At 39.6% G+C, this 21,205-nt stretch overlaps 1 protein-coding gene across 1 annotated transcript in view; it reads left to right on the top strand.

Annotated features, from left to right (window-relative positions):
* Positions 1 to 21,205, top strand: part of ABCC2 (ATP binding cassette subfamily C member 2) — a 56,810-nt gene that overhangs the window by 5,064 nt on the left and 30,541 nt on the right. Inside the window, 10 exon segments of the mRNA XM_006182913.3 lie at positions 8,360 to 8,473; positions 9,881 to 10,015; positions 10,217 to 10,324; positions 10,886 to 10,891; positions 10,893 to 10,942; positions 12,151 to 12,385; positions 14,342 to 14,505; positions 15,330 to 15,507; positions 18,491 to 18,745; positions 19,786 to 19,851. Of these exon segments, the coding sequence (XP_006182975.2) occupies positions 8,360 to 8,473; positions 9,881 to 10,015; positions 10,217 to 10,324; positions 10,886 to 10,891; positions 10,893 to 10,942; positions 12,151 to 12,385; positions 14,342 to 14,505; positions 15,330 to 15,507; positions 18,491 to 18,745; positions 19,786 to 19,851 (1,311 nt within the window).

The raw sequence follows: 21,205 nt of genomic DNA, 5'->3' as shown, positions 1-21,205 counted from the left end.
ACCAATGAGATTGTGTCTCCTTAGGAAGTTGACTTTAGTAAACTCCATGTGTGCTTGCATCTCCTCCAGTGAATCAGAGATTAAGGGCAAAGACTAAGGGTCTGGTAATCATTAGACAACCGCAATATTTCCCTGACCCTGATTAGAAAAGCCTGCATGTGTTTCTGATTATAAAAACAATGCATGATTATTGTAGAAAGTTTGTCTACTCTATGGAAATAGGAAAAAAATGAAATCCATTGATAATTTTATCAGTATGATAAAAGTACTCCCATTAACATTTTGAGATGTTTCCTTGTGTTCTCTTTAAAAAAAAAAAAATGAAAAGAAAACATCTTTTTTCACCCCTCTACTTTCTGGTCCTGTTCTTTAGAGGCCTCCATTTAAAATTATTTTGATGGTTAACTCCATATCTGCAAATAATGTGTTTAGACCTATATTTCTTGATCCATCAACTTAAAAAAAGACCTATTTCTGTCCTCTACGAAAGACAAGGAATTTAGCTCATTGACCCAACTACCTAGCTTCCTTTTCCTCTCTTCCTCTTTCTCTTAGTCTTTTAATTTTGTATGATTATTTTCTGTTCTTCTGTAGGTTACCTTTTGTACCTAAAAAAGTCTGCCATCAGTTTTATACTCTACACTCTTCCTTCCTTTTTTCCTTCTTTCTTCCTTAATTGACATACAACATTGTATAACTTGAAGTATACAATTCGACAATGTGTTGATTTGATACACTATATATTGCAATACGATTACCACCATACCTTTAGCTAACAGTTCTGCCATGTCACATAATTATTATTATATTTATTTTATTTTTATGAGATATATAATGTTATATGTTAATTATAAGTTTAAGGTATGCAATACGTGTTATTTGATACATTTACATATTGCTATATGATTACCACCATAATACTAGCTAATGCCCCTATATGCAATTTCCTTTTTTTTGTGGGTGTCAATTTCTGATGTACAGCATAATGTTTCAGTCATACATATACATGTATATACTTGTTTTCATATTCTTTTTCATTATCGATTTCTACAAGATATTAAATATAATTCCCTGTGCTGTACAATAGGCACTTGTGTATCTATTTTACATATAGTAGTTAGTGTCTGCAAATCTCAAACTCACAATTTATCTCTTCCCACTCACCTTCCCTTGCTGATAACCATAAGTTTGTTTTCTATGTCTGTGAGTCTGTTTCTGTTTTGTAAATAAGTTCACTTGTGTCATTTTTTTTCATATTCTATGCATAAGTGATATCATATGGTATTTTTCTTTCTTTTTCTGGCTTACTTCACTTAGTATGACAATCTCCAGGTCCATCCATATTGCTGCAAATGGCATTATTTTATTCTTTTTTATGGCTGAGTAGTAGTCCATATACCACAACTTCTTTATCTAGTCATCTGTTGATGGACATTTAGATTGTTTCCATGTCTTGGCTATTGTATATAGTGATGCTATGAGCATTAGGGTGCATGTATCTTTTTGAATTAGAGTTTCCTTTGGCTATATGCCCAGGCATGGGATTGCTGGATCATATGGTAAGTCTATTTTTAGTTTTTTAAGGATCTCCATTCTGTTTTCTGTAATGGCTGCACCAAACTGTATTCCCATCAACTGTGTAGGAGGGTTACATTTTCTTCTTACCCTCTCCAGCATTTATATCGTTTGTGGACTTTTGAATGATGGCCATTCTGACTGGTGTGAGGTGATACCTCATTGTAGTTTTTTGATTTGCATTTCTCTGATAATTAGTGATATTGAGCATTTTTTCATGTACCTATTGGCTATTTGTATGCCTTCATTGGAGAAATGTCCATTTAGATCTGCGCATTTTTGGATTGGGTTGTTTAGGTGGTTTTTGTTTGTTTGTTTGTTTTTTGTTTTTTGCTTCTTTGTTTGTTATTAAGTTATATGAGCTGTTTGTATATTCTGGAAATTAAGCTTTTGTCAGTTGCATCATTTGCAAATGTTTTCTCTCATTCCTTAAGTTGTTGTTTTGTTTTGCTTATGGTTTCCTTTGCTGTGCAAAAGCTTACAAGTTTAATTAGGCCCCATTTGTTAATTTTTGCTTTTTTTTCTATTGCCTGGGTAGACTGTCTTAGGAGAATGTTGCTGAGATTTATGTTGTAAAATGTTTTGCCTTCTAGATTTATAGTGTCTGGTCTTATGTTTAAATCTTTAAGCCATTTTGAGTTTATTTTTGTATATGGTGTGAAGGAGTGTTCTAACTTCATTGATTTACAGTTTTCCCAACACCACTTGTTGAAGAGATTGTCTTTTCTCCATTGTATATTCTTGCCTCCTTCGTCAAAGCTTAATTGACTGTAGGTGTGTGGGTTTATTTCTGGGCTCTCTAGTCTGTTCCATTGATCCATATGTCTGTTTTTATGCCAATATAATACTGTTTTGATTACTGTAGCTCTGTAGTATTGTCTAAAGTCTACAAGGGTTATTCCCCTAGCTTTGTTCTTTTTCTTCTGTATTACTTTGGCAGTTCTGGGTTTTTTGTGCGAGACTCAGAATTTAGGATAAATTTTTAGGCTTATTTGTTCTAGTTCTGTGGAAAAATGTCCTGAGTAATTTGATAGGGATCACATTAAATTTGTAAATTGCTTTGGGTAGTATGGCCATTTTAACAATATTAATTCTTCCAATCTAAGAGCATGGGATATCTTTTTATTTCTTTAAATCATCTTTAATTATCATTTCTTATTTTGTGTGAGAACACAAGATCTAGTCTCTTAGCAAATTTAAGTATGTAACAGTATTTTGACTATTATCACAATGACAAACTTGTAGTTACAATATAAGTTCTGGAGACTAAATGAGATTTTTTCAGTTTATAGTCTTTCTTTTAAATTAAAGGTATAATTCACATATAACGTTATATTAATTTCAGTACATAACATAATTATTTGAAATGATCACTATAATAAGTCCAGTTAACATTCATCATCATACATAGTTACACATTTTTTGTGTATGATGAGAACTTTCAATATCTACTTTCTTAGCAACTTTCAAATAGACAGTACAGTATTGTTATCTATAGTCACCTTGCGGTACATTATGTCCTCATCTTGACGCCCCTTTGTGTAAGACAAGAGAATTAGTGCCCTCACATTTCTTGGAGAACAGCCTCAAATTAAATTTTCATAGACAACAATAGTAAAGTCTCTAGGTCCTTGCTTTCTGAAAATGTTGATCTAGAAATGGAATGTTAGGTTCAAAAAAAAATTTTTTTTAACTCTGAAGATGTTGCTGTGTTGTTCCCCCAAATCCTGTGTTACCAAGTTAGAATTCTTTTCATTCTTTGCTATCCTCTCTTGAAGCTTTTATCCTTTTTCCTTGATGTCCTGAAATTTCATGAGGGTTTTTATATTTTTCATTCAATGAGTTCTTTTTTTCATTCAATGGGTTCTACACTTTCAACCTAAAGACTCATATCTTTCTTATCTGCATAATACATACATTTTTATGTATTATTATTTTCATTTCCTTTCCTCTAAGTTTGAAATTCCATATCTCCAGAACTTCTTTTAGATAGATGTTGGACTCTGAACTGATCATCCTTCTCAACTTTTTAGAATTTCTTTTTCTCTTTTCCCCTATGTTCTGAGAGAGTTTCTTAATTTTTTTCTTTTAATCATCCTAAAGAGCCTTTATTTTAGCAATAATGGATTTGATACCTAAGAATTCATCTTAATTTCTGAATATAACTTTTTTTTTTAACAGCAACATATTAATGGATGCAGTGTCTTCTCAAATCTCTCTTAGGACACTAATTTTAAAATAATTTAAAATTCTCTTCTGCTCACTTCATTACTGTTTGTTTCATCCCAGAATCAGTTGTTCTGTTTAATTATCTCAGCTGTATTCTTTGCTAGTATTGATTTTTCTCAGCTTCCTGGTGGTTAGTCCCCACAAGCTATCCCTCATTTCTCTTTGGCCATAATTGTGTCACATGCCCATGGCTGAAATAGTCATAGGCCAGAGGAATGGGACCATCATGATTGGTTTTAATTCCCTTCTTAGGGTTGGAGATGGGTGCAGCATCCACCCAAGCATATGGCTGAGCTTAGTAGGGTAAATATTTTACAAAAGAGGGGTTCTGTTAGGAAGAAGACATAGCTTTGAGTAGGCAACTCTAATTGTCAGGGTCCTAACAGGAGACAGATGGCTGAGGCAAAATAGGATGATGTCAGGAGGTTGTATTTACAAAGGGACCTGGGGCTTGGCAGTGAACTGTTACCACTCCTGGCTCTAAGGGACAAGGGTAGAGAGTGAATCTGGGGGGACAGACAGACAACACAAGCACAGCAACCAGTAATGTCTATCTCAGGCTTTCACTGCTGCCTTTTCTTGTGTGTATTTTGGGCCATGGTTTTCTCTGCTCTTTTATCTGACACCATTGACACATTGTTTTTTGTCTTCTAAAATGTAATCAGTTTACCGAGCTCACCCTTTCCCTTTCATACTCTCAGTGCTATTTTGGATTTGTTTCTTGTGTATTCTTTACCATCATTTCAGTGGGGTTGGGAAAGATGGGAAACAGGTGGACTAACCTTGCATCCTGGACTGGAAACTCTTGTCTTTTTCTATGCACATTTGAAAAACATAATTGAATTCATTGAATGCAATTTTATAGTCTACTTTTTTCACTTAAGATGATATAAAAAGCATTTCCCAGTGTTACCAACATTATTCTTGAGCATAATTTTGATGACTACAAAATAGTTCATCACATGAATATACCATAACTTATTTTAACAACTCTTGCAACACCTCCCAACTGTAAAAAGAAATAATTAACAGAAACCTCAATGAAATAGAGGTGGGAGACCAGAAAAAGGAGCTCTCACCCACTGTGACAATAGCTGAGCCCAACAGCAAGAAGAAAAGACTCCTTTCTTTCCTGGCTAGGACTCAGCCAAAGAAAAGCCCATGGCCTCTTTGCTAACTATAGTCTTCCCAACTTCCTTTTCCTCTCTGTAAAATGAGTTCTCCTTCCCTTGTCGTGGGGGGACTTGCATTTAGCTCACTGTGGTTTCAGACCTGGAAATGCAGTTCTCTGCTGAATAAACCCATTTTTGCTGGAGAAATATCTGGCGGTCTCAGGTCAACACAATAATCCCTCCATCACTGTTTTGGGTTATTTTAGGTTTTATAAATTCTTCACTATTAAAAATGAGATGCCAGTTAACATTCTTGTACAGAATATTTGCCTGCAAATTGGATTATTTCCTAGAAGTGGATTTACTATATCAAAGTATATGAGCAGCTTAAGGCTTTTAAAACAGAATAGAAAATTTTTATAATTTTGAAAAGTTTTTACCAACTTACAGTCTCACCAAAAGTGTGTTCAAGTGCTTGCCTCTGTTCCGTTGCCAGCACTGAGTAATATATTTTTCTTTAATTTTGTGTGCAAAAATGGCATTCTGTTGTCTTACTTTGCATTTCTGTAAGTACTAACACAGTTGATTCTTAAAAATTTGTTAAGGATGTTTCTTCATTTGTGAATTGTCTGTTCACGATGCTTGCTCATTTTTTAAAATGAGGGTTGTTAGTGTATTTACCTTTTTTTCTTTTGAAAGATAACTTGCAGAGGGTTACCAAATTCAAAAGGTACAAAAGGATACACAATACTCTTGTCACTCACTCCTGTCTGAGCTCGCAACCATTGATACCAGTTCCTTGTATACTCTTCCAGAAATAATATATGCTTTTACAAACACCTCCATATGTATATTTTTTTTCACACAAATGTTAGTATCTTAAATACACTCTCCTGTGTCTTGGAGATGTTTCTATTTTAGCACATAAAGGTCTGCTTCTTTTTAATAACGACTTTGAAAGTGCTGTTATTTGGATATATCGTAATTTATGTGTCCTGTATGATAGAAATTGAGGTGATTTCTAACCTTCTGCCGTTATAAGCAATGCTGCAATAAGTAGCTTTATACCTGTGCATGTGTCTGTAGGATAAATTCCTAGAAATAAAATTACTGGGTTAAGAGCATGTGGACTCAAAATTTTCAGGCTGCAAATTGCTCTCTAGAGGTTTTTCCTTAGTTTCAATAACTTTTTACTATTTGCTAATCAGTTAAGTGAAAATTGTATGTTGTTACAATTTGAAATTACTCCCTTATTATTAGTGAGGTTAAGCATCTTATTATGTATTTAAAAGCTATTTGTGTTTCTTTCTCTTTAAATTATTCATGTATATTCTATGCCCATTTTTTGCATTGGGTTGTTAGTTTGTTGCTGTCTTTTAATTGCTTTGTAGGAAATTCTGATAATGTAAGTTGGTCCTTTTTGATATGGATTGCTCAGTGTACTTCTAATCAATTTGTATGAGTTTAATATATGTAAGATTGTGGCAAAGTCCCCTCCTTTTCCTTGGCCTGGGGAATGGTCTGCAGGTTTGTAGTTTCTTTACTCAGTGGTCCTAAGTTTGGATGCTTTAGCTCCAGCTTGCTCTGTTTTATCTCTTAACTTACCTTAAGGGAAATATAACCTACCAATTAAAAAGCTATGAATTTTCTCAAAAACTCTTATGTCTCATATGAGGAAAGTGCAATATACTTGGGAAAAATGCATTTCTCTTATTAACATGTCTTTGACTCTACACCTTGCCAAACTAATAGCACTGGTACTGTTAGTTAAAGGTGCATTCATCTCCCTCCTTGGCTGGTTTTCATTACTAAGGGCTCAATATCTCTGCCTGAGCCATTCTGGATTAATGAGATTTACAGAAATGAGTAGGCATAGACGGACAGGAGTAGGAAGTGATGAGCATAGGACAGGTGGTACTAACGATCTTCATTTTGAGGGCTAAGATACTGGAGTACCTCCTCAGCAGAGGTAATAATTTTCCCTCCTGATGGGTGGGTAGGGGGTGGTCCTTTAGGACAATACAATGTGTATCATGTCTTATGAGATCATAGGACAAATATTGACTAACTTGGAGTCATCCTGGGGTCACATATTTGCAATCATTAACTTCAAAGTTTTATGGAGAAAAGGCTGGCATTAATGACTGAGGAAAGGGAATAGTGCCTTCCCAGTTGGGGTGGAGAAATTCCCCCTTTTAAATCTGTTTTATTAGTTATCTATTGCTATGTAACAAATTATCCCCAAACTCAGCAGCTTAAAAATAAACACTTTTTATCTCACCGTTTCTGTGGGTCAGGGATATAAGAGCAGCTTATCTGAGTTCAGGGTCTGTCATGAGGTTGCAATTAATATGTAGTCTGGGACTAAGGTCAACTGAAGGCTTGACTGGGCTAGAAGATCTGCCTCTAAATTGACTCACCCACGTGGCTTTTGGCAGGAGGTCTCAGTTCCTTACCAAGTGGACCTCTCCATAGAGCTACTTGAATGTCCTCACAAGGAGGCTGGTGGTTTCCCCTGCTGTGAGTGGTCTATGAGAGAGAACAAGGAGGAAGCAACATTGTTTTCTATGACCTCTCTTGGAAGTCACACACCATCACTTCTGTCATATTCCATTCATTATAAGCGAGTCAGAGTTAAGCCCATACTCAAGGGAAGGGGAACTACACTCTATTTTTTGAAGGGAGGAGTATCAGAATTTGTGGACATACTTTAAAACCATCACACTCAACATTCCTTAGCAACACTTATCATACCACACTTTGAACTTTATTCTATTGCTTGAACAGTATGTATCCATTGATTCCAGAAATATTTATTGAGTGTGTGATCTGAATCACTGCCTGCTATTTTTTTAATTGAATATAGTTGATGTACAATGTTACATAAGTTATAGATGTTCAACATAGTAATTCACAATTTTTAAAGATTATACTCATTTGTAGTTATTATACAGTATTGGCTATATTCCCCATTTGTATAACACATCCTTGTAGCTTATTTTATACCTAATAATTTGTACCTCTTAATCCCCTACCTCTGTTGCCCCTCCACTTTCTCTCTCCCACTGGTAACTACTAGTTTGTTCTCTATATCTGTGAGTCTGTTTCTTTTTTGCTATATTCACTAGTTTGTTGTATTTTTTTAGAATCCACATATAAGTGATATAGAGTATTTGTCTTTCTCTGTCTGACTTATTTCACTTAGCATAATGCCCTCCAGGTCCATCCATGGTGCTGTAAATGGTGAACTGTCATTTTTTTTTATGACTGAGTAGTATTCTATTGTATATTTATACCACATCTTCTTTATGCATTCATCTGTTGATGGACACTTAGGTTGCACTGTTATCTTGCACTGCCTGCCATTTTTACCATCCATTACTAAGAACCATTCTGTTCTAAAGAATGATATCCTCCTAACAGTGGTCTTTTTGCCTTCTCAGGTGATTGTTGGGCTTCTTCTTATTCTGGCAGCCATAGATCTGGCCCTGGCACTCACAGAAGACACGGTCCCTGCCGTTAGATACACCAATCCAAGCCTCTACCTGGCCACATGGGTAAGGCCCATCATCACTTCCACCCTGTTTATCTTCTCCCTACTCATAGTCAGCTGAAATTTGCTCTGGTGGATTGAAATTAAGTCCAATTTCATCAACCTTTTTCACGGGACCTATGATGAGGCAAAGCTTGGTTGTAATAGGGTAAAACAAACTTTAGCTTTTCATTTGCTTTTTAATACTTGTTTATCATGTTTCCTTCCTAGGGTAAGTACTAGTTTTAATGACTAAGATGTGTCCCTTATGCCCTCATATCTTGCCATCTAAGGATCATAGATGAAACCCAAGTTTCTTAATGTAAAATAATTTTCTAAATGCTGTAAACATTATTTTTAAAAATTGATTTGTGACTCTAATCAGTGGATCACTGAATCTAAAATTGTTTGTATAAACTTGACAGCAGAAACTGCTCTGTCTCCTGCAGACATAGTTTTTTTGGTAGGGAAGGGAAGCTGTACAGTATTTAAAAAACAGTTGATTTAGCATCATTTTAAAAGAGGACAATCCAATATAATTGTTTGGATTTCTAAACTTTCTTGAAAAATCAGAATGCCTGGGAACTGTGGGCCTACATTCCCATAAGGCAACAGTCAGCTAGGACTGAGTAGCAGTTGCTCCCATTAGACCAGGCTTGTGCTCAGCACCGTCCTCCATCCTCACTTCACTGAGCAACATGGTCTGCCTGGCCCCTGTAGGAACTTTGTTACCATTTTATAAAACAAACAAACAAGGGTCTAGGCAGCGGTGTGCTGGAGCTGGCTCAAAGAGCTGACTATGTACCTCTCTTCCCAACCATGTGTTTGGTGACATCTTGTAGGAGATTGAAATTCACTATGGTGGGAGTATTTGTACCATGAAAATTGGCAGATGCCACAAATCATGGCTTGGTTTTCAGAATGCTGGTTTACTATCATAGCACTGGGTCTGGGAAAACAATTCTTAATTACAACTAAGTGAGATGATGCAAGGCAAAGTTTTTGTTATTGTTGTTAATTGCTTAGCCTAATATTTTTAGAAAATAGGATACAGACACTTGCACCTATCCAGCAGAATCTGCCTCCCCCACCTGATTACTGTAGTGCCTGAAATTATTTCCTTGGGCCTTGAAAAGATTTATCTGCCTCCTGAAGTTACTCCATTTAGATGCAGGTGGTGACCCTTTGTGTTCTTGGCTAACTCCCTACCCAAGTGTAGATATGGGGTAGGGAACAGGATCCCAGGAAAAGCACCGGGGCCCTGAAAGAGACAGTTGGATGGTATCAGGGAGGAAATGTCCTATTTGGCATGAGATTAGTTACAACAATCTCCTCCTTCAGCCCCTGTTTCCCCCTCTGTTCTCTGCCATCCTTCTTGCCTCTTGTCCTTTGTGACAGTACTTTTCAAAACATAATGTGAATTTCTCTCTAGATCCTGGTTCTGCTGGTCCAGCACAGCAGGCTCTGGTGTGTACAGAAGAACTCTTGGTTCCTGTCCCTGTTCTGGATTCTCTCAATATTCTGTGGCACTTTTCAATTTCAGACTCTGATTCGGACACTCTTAAAGGTAAGGAGGAGAGAGAAGGTGACGTGAGGAGGTACTGCTGGGCAGCTTCTAAGTTGGAATAAATGACATAAGGTAAATTGAGTTCCAGTACAGAATTGTATTTAGGGGATTTGATAATAAGTTTAATCACAAGCATTGCTAATATGGAGGCTGTTTAGACTTAATTCGGATAAAATTCTTTGTTTCCCCCTCCTCTCACAGGGTGACAATTCTAATCTGGCCTACTCCTGCGTGTTCTTCATCTGCTATGCATTCCAGATCCTGGTCCTGGTCCTTTCAGCATTTTCAGAAAAAAATGACTCATCAAAAGTGAGACTCTAAGAGGTGGAGGGTATAGCTCAATCAGTAGAGCACATGCTTAGCATGCACAAGGTCCTGGGTTCAATCCCCAGTACCTCCATTAAGTAAATAAATAAATAAACCTAATTACCTCCCCCTCAAAAATTGTTTTAAAAAAAGGTGAAACTCTAAATATGCCAACCTCATGTATTATTTAATTGGATGGTATCTTGACAAATGTAACTTTGAGATGTCTAGGTCTCATGAAGGTCTCACAAGCCCAGAATACAGTAGTATAGACCATTTTGTGACATAAGGAAACGGAGTGACTAGAATATGGAAACGTTGGCTTTTACATTGACCCAGTAAGCTTCAGCACGTTAATTCATACATCTATGCCAAAAGTCTTGATTATCATTCTACCGGTGACCTTAGGGTCTCCAGACAAACATTGACCAGCCTGCTTCAGTATCGTATCTAGTTGCTAGCACAACATCATGTTTAGAAAAATCAGTTTCTAATTTTAGAGTACCATAGAATTCCTGTTTCTAATTTGATTTGCTTTATGATTTTTTTTGGTGTGTCTTGCAGAATCCTTTCATCCACGGCTTCATTTCTGAGTAGCATCACCTTTAGCTGGTATGACAGGTAGGAAATGCCTGGACTGTGGCTTGTCTATAGGCCAACCCCCTCCCTTTTCTGAAGGTGATGGAAATCTTAATATTAAAGTGCCTCCTGTGGCCTCCATTTCTTTTCTACTTAGAGATTGTTAAAACATTCATATCAATTTACTGCAGTTCCTTCACTGGGCAGATTGGGAACCTAGGAGAGAGGATGGAGGGGGATTTGCTCTTGGTAGCCTGAGGGTTCCACAAAAAAAAAGGACAGAAGGAAAAGGAGGCAATAGGACAGGAAAAGGGAAATTAGGGGGCAGGGTGGGTGGTACAGACTTGGGTAAAGGATAAAACAGCCATCCCGGGCTGCCAGAGGATCTGAGCAGTCATCCTTGGCCTTTGAAGTTCCATGGACCCCTTTGGCAGCCTGGTAACACCCATGAATCCCGTCTCAGATGTTTTAAATGTGTATGATAAAAGACATGGGAGTATAAAGGAAAATAAATATATTGAAATATAGTTACCTAAACTTTTTTAAAAAACCAAATTTGTGATGTAGTAATACATGTGCTTTTTATTAACGCATTAAATAACAAGACCTAGTGGTGGGTTTAATAGTTTCAAAGCAGCGGTGAGTGTAAATGAGCCGTGAAAACATCTATGACATCTCCTGGTGACGACACAAGCGCTCATTTTTATAACTGTGGTTGTAATATCTTAGCATTACATTCATCTTAGAAGGAAAGGCTAAATTTCAGATAGAAGGTAGTAAAAATAAAGATGTGATTTATTTTCCATCCATGTTCTCAAATCCCAGGGTGAGGAGCATTGATCTAGAGAGACACTATAGGGGTGGCCTCCAGGTCTGCTCAGTTCATTAAGGGCATCGTGGAGGCTCCTCAAGGAGATGCCAGAGTGGCAGAGAGGCAACCAGTGTTTGAGGAGGAAGGAGCAGGAGCAGGGGGAGGTGATGCTCTTTTGGCTCCTTAATTCAGTAGTACCCCTTCTCCTTCTCTTGTTGTTTTCTTCCCCCTTCACCTCCCATCACCCCTACCTGCTCCCTTTTCTGCTCTCCCACTCCTCTTTCAAGTCCAAGGGCTAGGAGATGGGGTATTGAGGCAAGGGAGAAGTCCTATTCTTTTGTTCCTCTATCCAGAACTGGATGGTTTTGATAGAGACAGCAAGGAGACAGCCTCTGGCCCCACCTGTAGGGCTTCAGTCTGTGGGTTGCTCTTGTTCCAGCATTGTTCTGAAAGGCTACAAGAAACCTCTGACACTTGACGATGTCTGGGATGTTGATGAAAAGAGTAAAACAAAGATACTAGTCAGCAAGTTTGAAACACACATGACAGGAGAGCTGCAGAAGGCAAGGTGGGCGTTCCAGAGAAGACAGCGAAAGAAATCCCAGCGGAACTCTGGAGTCAGGCTGCATGAGCTGAACAAGAACCAGAGTCAAAGCCAAGACGTCCTTGTCCTGGTAACTTTACCATGAGTGTCCGTTCAAATGTGTTGTGTGTCTTAAGCAAAAGGTCATCAGTGTTCTGGTGATTCTGTCCTTCCATTTTGACAGCACTTCATACTTTGCATTTTACTTTATTAGTAGTTTTCACAATACTAATAATCCCTTAGTGGTGGCTACATCAGGGTATAATGTCGCACTATTATCTCTCCTTTGGGGAATATTGAAAATGTCCACAATAAGATGTTTTTGAAATAGAAAAATAAAATAAAAGAATACCTTAGCATTACTAGAATGTGCGCGTTGGTGGGATTTAGCATTAGCAGCTAATTTATTTATTTATTCACTTGAAAATATTTATCGAGCACCACTGTGTGTCGGAGACCATTCTGGGCACAGGTATAAAGAACAGCCTGAAAGAGTCCTCATCTTTGGAGAGCTAGAAAATAAATAATAAACCAAATACGTATGTTACTTTTTCAGAGTACTAAGTGCTATTAAGAAAATAAAACACGGTAATATATTTGGGGTGAAATGCTATGTTAGACAGAGGAACAGGAGAGGGTTCTCAGAGGAGCTGACATTTGGGCAGAGATCCAAATGATGAGAAGAGCCCATCAGAAGGAAGCATTTTCCAGTCAGAGGGAGCAGGAGGGCAAGGCTGAGAGGGGAATGTGGTTGGCTTGTTTGCAGAAGTAAAAGAGGCTCTGGGAGCATGGAGGGGGAGGCTGAGTGAGGGGTGCAGTGAGCTCAGGGAAGTGGACCAGGGTTAAGCAGTGCAGATGCTTGTAGGCCATGGTAAGGGGTCTGGATTTTATTTTAAGTCTGCTGGAAAGCCAGAGGAAAGTTTTGAGAAGGGGAGTAATTTACATTTTTTAAAGCCTGTTTAGGCTGTTGCCAGGAGAATGGACAGTTGGAGGGCAAAAGTGGAAGCTGGGAGGCAGGCTGGGGCAGTTGTTCAGGCAAGAGAAACTGGTCAGATGGGACCTCAGTGAGAGAAATGACAAGAGGATGTCACAGAGGCTGAGAAGCTGAAACTGGGGTCATGGCAGGACTCCTGAGCATGTAAATGAGGAGGCCAAACAAAACACAAGAAAAGGAAGAGGCGGGTGAATGGGTGGGGATGCCCCATGTAGTAAATTCCCAAGGTTGCTGAAGCAGCACCACTAACTGCATGGCTTACAACAACAGTAATGTATTGTCTTACAGCTCAGGAGACCGGAAGTCTAAAATCTAAACATTGGCAGGGCCACAGTCCATCCAACACCTGGAGGGGAGGAACCTTCCTTGCCTCTTCCACCTTCTGGTTTTTGCCAGCAGTCTTTGGTGTTCCTTGGTTTGTGGATGTTTCACTCCACTCTCTGCCTCTGTCATCATGTGGCCTCTTCTCCCCTGTGTCTGTGTCTCTTCTTGTAAGGATACCAGTCATGTTGGAGTAGGAACCATTTTATGACACAATCTAATGACGTCATCTCAACTTAATTACATTTGCAAAGGCCCTATTTCCAAATGAGGGCACATTCTAAGGTCCTGGGGGTTCAACAGGACTTCATATCTTTTGCAGGAATTCTATTCAACCCATAATATCCCACAACAGCCACAAGCAAGAAGAGAATGAAAAGGCTTCTAAGCTAAGAATATATATTATCATGTCCATGCCCTTCATTCCCATGGCGCCCCACAGGCCTCCACTCAGTCTGTTTTTTTGTTATTACATAGTATTCCCACTGGCTTATTTGTCTGTCTGTTTTCCTAATCCAGAATAGATCACAAGTATCAGACAGGAGTGGGGGAGCGGAACAGTGATAGCAGCTGAAAGGGTGGGTGGTGACCAGGCAGTGGAGAGAAGACCAAAACCTGTACGAGGAAGACAACAGGGCTCAAGGGCTTAATACTCAGGAGCTGTTTAGAGCAAGGCAAAGTCTTCCACCACACCGCTCTGTAAGCACTGTTGTCATTTGGTTTTGTACCTAGGAAGAAGCTAAAAAGAAAAAAAAGAAATCAGGCACCACGGAAGACTTTCCCAAGTCCTGGCTGGTCATGGCCCTCTTCAAAACTTTCTACGCCATCCTCTTGAAATCATTCCTACTGAAGCTGGTGTATGACATCCTCACGTTTCTAAATCCTCAGCTGCTGAAGTGAGTCCCCCCAGCCCCAGACTGTCCTTTCAGGGCCTCCTCTGCCACTCTCCTTTTTGCCCCTTGTACATGCAGGCAAGAGCCTATTTTTAAGTTTTCATCTTTAAAAATGCTCATAATTTTCTTCCACCTTACCATGTTGTGTTCATAAAAAGCACAAGGCATTTTCCAAGATCTAAAATGATCTGTCCTTTAGCCTCCCTCTTTTCCACATCCTTCCCCTCATAGGAAGCCAGAGACTTGTTAGGGGCACCTTCTTGTGAAACAGAGCTGCTGTGAGCTGAGCCATATCCAAGAGGTGAGCAGAATACCCCAGGGAAGGCGTGTACCCAGCGTTTGTAACCTCATTGCTCCACAGACAGGCCTTCATTGGGAGGTTCAGGTTAATTGTGACAAGACTTCACAGCTACCAGGCTCTATGGAATGAACTGTCCTCCAGAGGAAACCCTTCTAACTCATGCTGGATACATGTCCTAATTCATTTTCAGGCTCACATTGTCTGGGAATAAATCAGCTTGCCCCACACAGCCTCTTTTCCCAGGGGGTAGGGAAACAGAGGGCCTTGCAGTGCGGTGGCTGCTCTGGGGAGCACGTAGTATCCCTCCGCACAGCCATGGCTCATCAACCCTAAGCTCTTGCTGCTCATCTCCAGACAAAGGCAAAAGCGCTAGTGTGACTGTGGGGCTCAGTCTTCCGAGAGCATTGAACAAGTCTGGTCACCTTTGTTACCCACAGGAGAGGGTTGGGTGGCTGGCTGTGCATGAGGAGGGTGAGGCGCCCCCGGAGGCTTGATGGGCATCACTTACTTGGTTTTGCTCTGGCAGATTGTTGATCTCCTTTGCAAGTGACCGTAGCATATATCTGTGGGCTGGATATATCTATTCAATCCTCTTCTTCGCCGTGGCCCTCATCCAGTCTTTCTGCCTTCAGTACTACTTTCAACTGTGCTTCGTGCTGGGCATGAAAGTACGGACCACTGTCATGGCTTCTGTGTATAAGAAGGTGAGTGGAATATGCCAGGCATCACCAGAGAAAATCCCCTTAGTAAATGTGAGCATTTATTCCAAGATTGAGGAAAATTTGACAGAAATGATAACTGACCTCAACACTTGATTTTGACCCACTGTACAGCCTTCTTTAGATGTTTCTCTGGAAATTAAAATAAGGAAAGTGTGTATACAGATTGGGAGTGAGAGAAGGCTGAACGCCAGGGAAAACTGGTACACTGCTCTCTGCCCAGGATCTGCCTTTCAGCCTTGAAGGCTTGCATACTGCCCCTCTCTTCCTTCCTTTCTCCATGAGCTGAGAACACCTTGGGAAAGAATATAAGGTCAGAAAAGCTGGCCAAAGGCAAACTCCTAAAACTACCAACATTTAAACCAAATAGTACTTGAAATTGGGCTCGTAAGACCTGGTGCGTCCATCTCAAATCACAATTTTGCTGTAGATTAGAACACACTGTGGACCAGGGCTCCATCTCCTCAGACCCACTTTTGTCTAGTGACTTCTTTTTCTAAATCTTTTATGGTGACCAACCCTTTCTCTGCCTGATTCCTTTTTTTTTTTGATTTGTAAATACCTTCACCCTGGTTACTAAGTTCTGCAGGCTTGGGAGCTTTTCCATTTCCTTAAGGTGATTTTGCCCATCTTCCCTTTGATACTTTACTTTTAGTGTTTAACTTTCTCAGAGCAACTCTATTTTCCCCTGCCCTGGACACTAAGGTGAAATCTCATTTTGTCCCCTTATGCAATGAAAATAGTCAATTGTATCTTAAATAAAAAATAAATAAAAAAGAAAGAAATGAAAATAGAGGAGTGACTACAAGCCTGAGGAGGAAACTCATACATGAGGAGATGAGACTTTTTTTTATAGGTCCGAACATCAAACAGTTGCCTTTTCTTCCTCTTTTGCATCCACCACTGGAGAGTTCTATCATCATGACTTCTCTATTACAGCTCCTGATTTTCTCCTTTACTTTCCTCTCTTAAAACTCCAGTGTGTCTTTGTCTTCCCTGAGTAGATGCTGATTTGTCAAGGGACCCAGACAGGTATTCCAAATGTCTTAAGATCAGAAGTCTAGGTGGGAGGGTATAGCTCAGTGGTAGAGTGTGTGCTTAGCCTGCACAATGTCCTGGGTTCAATCCCCAGTACCTCTATCAAATAAATAAATAAACAAATCTAATTACCTCCCCCTCCAAAAAATAAATGAAATGAAAAAAAAAAAAAAAAGATCAGAAGTCTGGTCAAGTTTTTTGAACTCCCAGATACCTTTACACTGGAATTTGTCATCTCCAAAATTAATTTTTTAATACCCTTGTTCCTTTTTGAGATACTGGATTTCTGCTGGTTTGCAGGATATAAGGTCACTCACCAGGCTGTCTCAGACATTTCTATGAATGTACACTTTTACAGTTGTGATGATCCATTCCTACTCTTTTGATTCTTAATATATTCCAGGTTTTCCAACTGTTATAATCAATGAGGAATGTGTAAAATAAGCCCTTAATGAGACCTTCTTTCAAAACAGTATTGCTATTAGAATAGAATTTAAAATGGCCTAATTTCATATATTTAGATAATGCTCATTTATGAAATGTTATAATAATATAATGTTATAAAACATTTTTTACATCCATTATTAATTCACAGCCCCGTGAAGTAACCGTGTTACCCCTAGTTTATAGAGAAGTAGGGCTTAGATCATTTCAATGCCTAGAATCGCATAACCAGGACCTGCCCCCAGTCAAGGACTATCAAGACTAAGTAACTTTTCCACTTTGATAAAAGAAAAATATAGTGATTACCTTGAAAAGTAATTATGTATTACTTTTTAAAAAATTTTTTTCAATATCAAAGGGGAGGCATAGTAATAGACTGACTTCTCTAGAATCTTGGTAGCCTAACATTTTAGGAAATTTCTCTCTTTTTACTGTACAACCAAGAATCCTGGTATGTTCCAAAGAAGAGTATATTGATGGATTAAGGTGACAGAGCTTCTAGGAGGAGGGTGAAGGTGCATATCTAGGGCCACTTGTAGCCCATACACTGCCTTTTGGGAACCTTCCTCAGGAGAGATGTAGCCCACACCAGAGGGTGGCTTGGCGAGCGTATGCAAGCCAATTTCATGCAGCCCCCTACCCCTCCTCCCAGAGTCCCTTGGCTGGGAGCATTTGTACAAAGCACTGCCGTAAGTGACAGACTCGGTATCAGCCTTCTTCTCATCTCTCTAACATGAGAACAGGAGGCCCATGCCCAAGATTCAGGCATCTATGTGTTTCCCTCAAATTCCTGACAATAGACAATCATTTTGCTTCCAATATGTAAAACCTTCCTCTCTATTCTGAGATCTCTGTCCTTTTTGGGAATGGTTGCCTTCTCCTTATAATATGGCTCCACATAACCTTGCCACATTAAAGTCTGCAAGGCCAGAATCAATACATGCTTCCTCTCTTCATCCCTCCGTCCCTTCCATCCTTCAGTATTTGATTCCCCGCTGTGTGCATGTGATACAGTAGTGAATTGGACAGATGTAGCCCTTGTCCTTAAAGAGTTTACTACTGGTGGAGAAACAGAAAAACAAGACAGTTACAGTTCAGTGTGATGAATGTAATGGCAGAGGTGAGCACGGGATGTTAGGAGAATCCACAGGAGGGGTATCTAACCCAAACTTGGGAGTCAGGGAAGCCTTTACAGCACAAGTTCCATCTAAGCTGACACTAAGGGATAAATAGGAGTTTTCTGAGAAACAAAAAGTATGTGTGGGGAGGGGACAGTTGGGGAAGGTAGGAATAGCAGAAAAGAGTGGTCAAGAATGAGGGAACACTGTAAGATTTAGAGGCAAGAAGATCACAGCCCCTTGGAAAAGTTGTGTCCGTATGGAACCCATCCTTCTACTGTCTCCTCACTTCCTTCCTGAATTTCCCTTCTTACTCTCCAGTACCTTTGGCCTTGTTCATGTATCCCAATTCCAATCTTTATTTTTAGGCGTTGACTCTATCCAACCGGGCCAGGAAGCAGTACACTGTTGGAGAAGCAGTGAACCTGATGTCTGTGGATGCCCAGAAGCTCATGGATGTGACCAGCTTCATCCACCTGCTGTGGTCAAACCTTCTACAGATTGTCTTATCTGTCTACTTCCTATGGGCAGAGCTGGGACCCTCAGTCTTAGCAGGTGTTGGGGTGATGGTGCTCCTAATACCAGTAAATGGAGTACTCGCCACCAAGAATAGGGCTATTCAGGTAAAGAAACAGAGTCACTGGGGATGTATACACATTCTTCAAAATCCGAAGTCTTTTACTTTATTCTGACTTGTGATCGGAGTTTGGGCAAGGCAAAGCTGATAGGAGACTTGCCACTATCCCAAAATAACTTGGCTTTATCTTCCCTTTCATCTTCTGACCACTCTTAGGGTATACATACTCTATCTTTATTCGTGTTCCTGATTGGAGAGAAGACCACCCAGGGACCCTGCATGTAACTCTTCCACCCTACTCTGCTGGGCTGTTCTTAGAACAGTAATATTGGCCCTGTTTCTCCATAGCATTACAAACCAACCATTCAGAGCAGTCACATGAGTAACCCAAACTTTAAACCTAAATCCTGGCAATCAACCCTGCTGCCACCAGGTAGCCGGGCTCCTTATGGATAGTCCTTAGCTTGCCAGAAATCATTGATTGGATGGGTGGGCTCAGTGGTGTATGTGATTTATTCATTCATTTGTTTTGCATTCATTAGTTACAAATATTTTTAAAGTATTTATTGCACATCCTGTTTTGGGGGAACACAGCAAATTACACAAGGCTTCTGCTCTTGTGGAACTTACTTCCTACTTGGGGTGGAGATTCAAGCCATAAACAAATAAAAGCAGAGAAGAAAAATATCAGTTATGATAATTGCTATGCAGAGAATTAAACATGATAATGTGATCATGAGTGGGTGATTGTTTTAGGTTATGGGGCTAGGAAAGGCCTCTGTGAGGAGAGGACATTGAGCTGAGCTCTGGACAACACAAACCTGAGTGTGAAGGAGGAAGCCTTGGGAAAAACACGCTGGGGAGTGGGCACAGTCAGGCCAAGGCTGTTCAGGCGCAGCGAGGAGGTGGGTGTGGCAGGAGCAGGGAGGGCAAAGAGGAGAGTGGGAGAGACACATCCCATCACTGGGCACCTCAAGTTCTCACCAAGTGACAGCCACAAGTGCCACCGAGACTTAGCATCCGCAGCAAATCTGGACCCTCTCACATGGAAGTGTGTTCTGTTTTTGTTTTGCTTTTTCCCTGCAGGTAAAAAATATGAAAAATAAAGACAAACGCTTAAAGATCATGAATGAGATCCTCAGTGGGATCAAGGTGAGAAGCTGGGCGTGGGTGGCCCTCCGGGTGCAGTGACAGCAACAGTGGGTTCTGGGCCATGACAAACCCTGCTAAGAGATTGAGGGCTCCCGCATCAGGGCCTGTGGTGTGTCACGGCTCCTGATTCATCAACCCCCAAGTCTCCTGTTCCTTCTGCTACCCCTCTCAGGCCCTCTTTTGATCATGATTTCTATTTATTCATGTTAAATGGTTTTTTGGTTTTTACTATAGAAATTGTCAAATATGCACAAAAGTAGAGGGAATGATATAATAAACCCCCATGGATTTATCACCCAACTCCAGCAATCATCAGCATGACCTAATTTGTTTCATCTCTATCCCTGCTCCCCACTTCATGCCTGCTAGATTATTTAAGAGCAAATCTCAGGTATTTTGTCATTTCACTTGTAAGTACTTTGTATGTATTCCTAAAAGAGGGATTTCAGTCTTTAATATACAATACCTAAAATACCTAATAATACATTATAATACCTAAAAAAAAAATTAAAAAGCCTTCTTTGATACCATTAAATTTCCCCAGTCACCTCATACATGTCTTTATTTTATTTTTTTTTAACTGTTGATTAGTTTGAATAATGATCCAAACACTGTCCACACTTGGCATTTAGTTGATAGTGCTTTTCATCTACAATGGTCCTTTTCTCCTGCCACCTCCTCTACTTTTTTTTTTTTTTTAATTGTAGAAACCAGGTTGTCTTGTCTCCTGTGTTTCTCTTAAACTGGTAGTTAGATCTAGCGTCTTGATTCAAATTAGGCTTGTGGTTTTGGGGTTTTGTTTTTGGGTAGGGGTTGAGGAGGCAAGGATACTTTCAGGTAGGGTTGTGTACTTCCAAACTTAGCTATGAGTGTTCGGGGTCCAGGCGTTGTCAGCCTGATTCATCCCTTATTGAGTTTCCAACCATTCTTTCACCCAGAGCAGTGATTTGTGGCCCTTGCAGGACATTTCAATCTCCTGGGAAGTTTGTAAAACCCACTGAGGCTTGGTCCCTACTTTAAACCATTTAAATTGGACTCCCTAGGGGTGAGAATATATGTATTTTATATATATATATTTTATATATATATAATTTTTTTAAAGCTCCCTAATTGATTCTAATATGCAGCCAAGGTTGAAAACTACTGTCATAAAAGTTTTAGCAGCCACTGATGATCCTTGCCCTGGTCTATTATTTCCTTAATAGTTGCAAAAAAGTGATCTTTTAATTCTATTATTCCTTTGGCATTGATTAGCTGGAATTCTATGATGAAGAATGATCTCAATGAACTAGCTGGTTACCCTAGAATAAAGTTTGTACAGGATAGGCAGGATAAATGCATGCTTCTTTCCTCT

Source organism: Camelus ferus, chromosome 11 (genome assembly GCF_009834535.1).
Source record: "Camelus ferus isolate YT-003-E chromosome 11, BCGSAC_Cfer_1.0, whole genome shotgun sequence".
Lineage (NCBI taxonomy): Eukaryota > Metazoa > Chordata > Mammalia > Artiodactyla > Camelidae > Camelus > Camelus ferus.
This window is presented reverse-complemented; position numbering and strand designations above follow the sequence as displayed.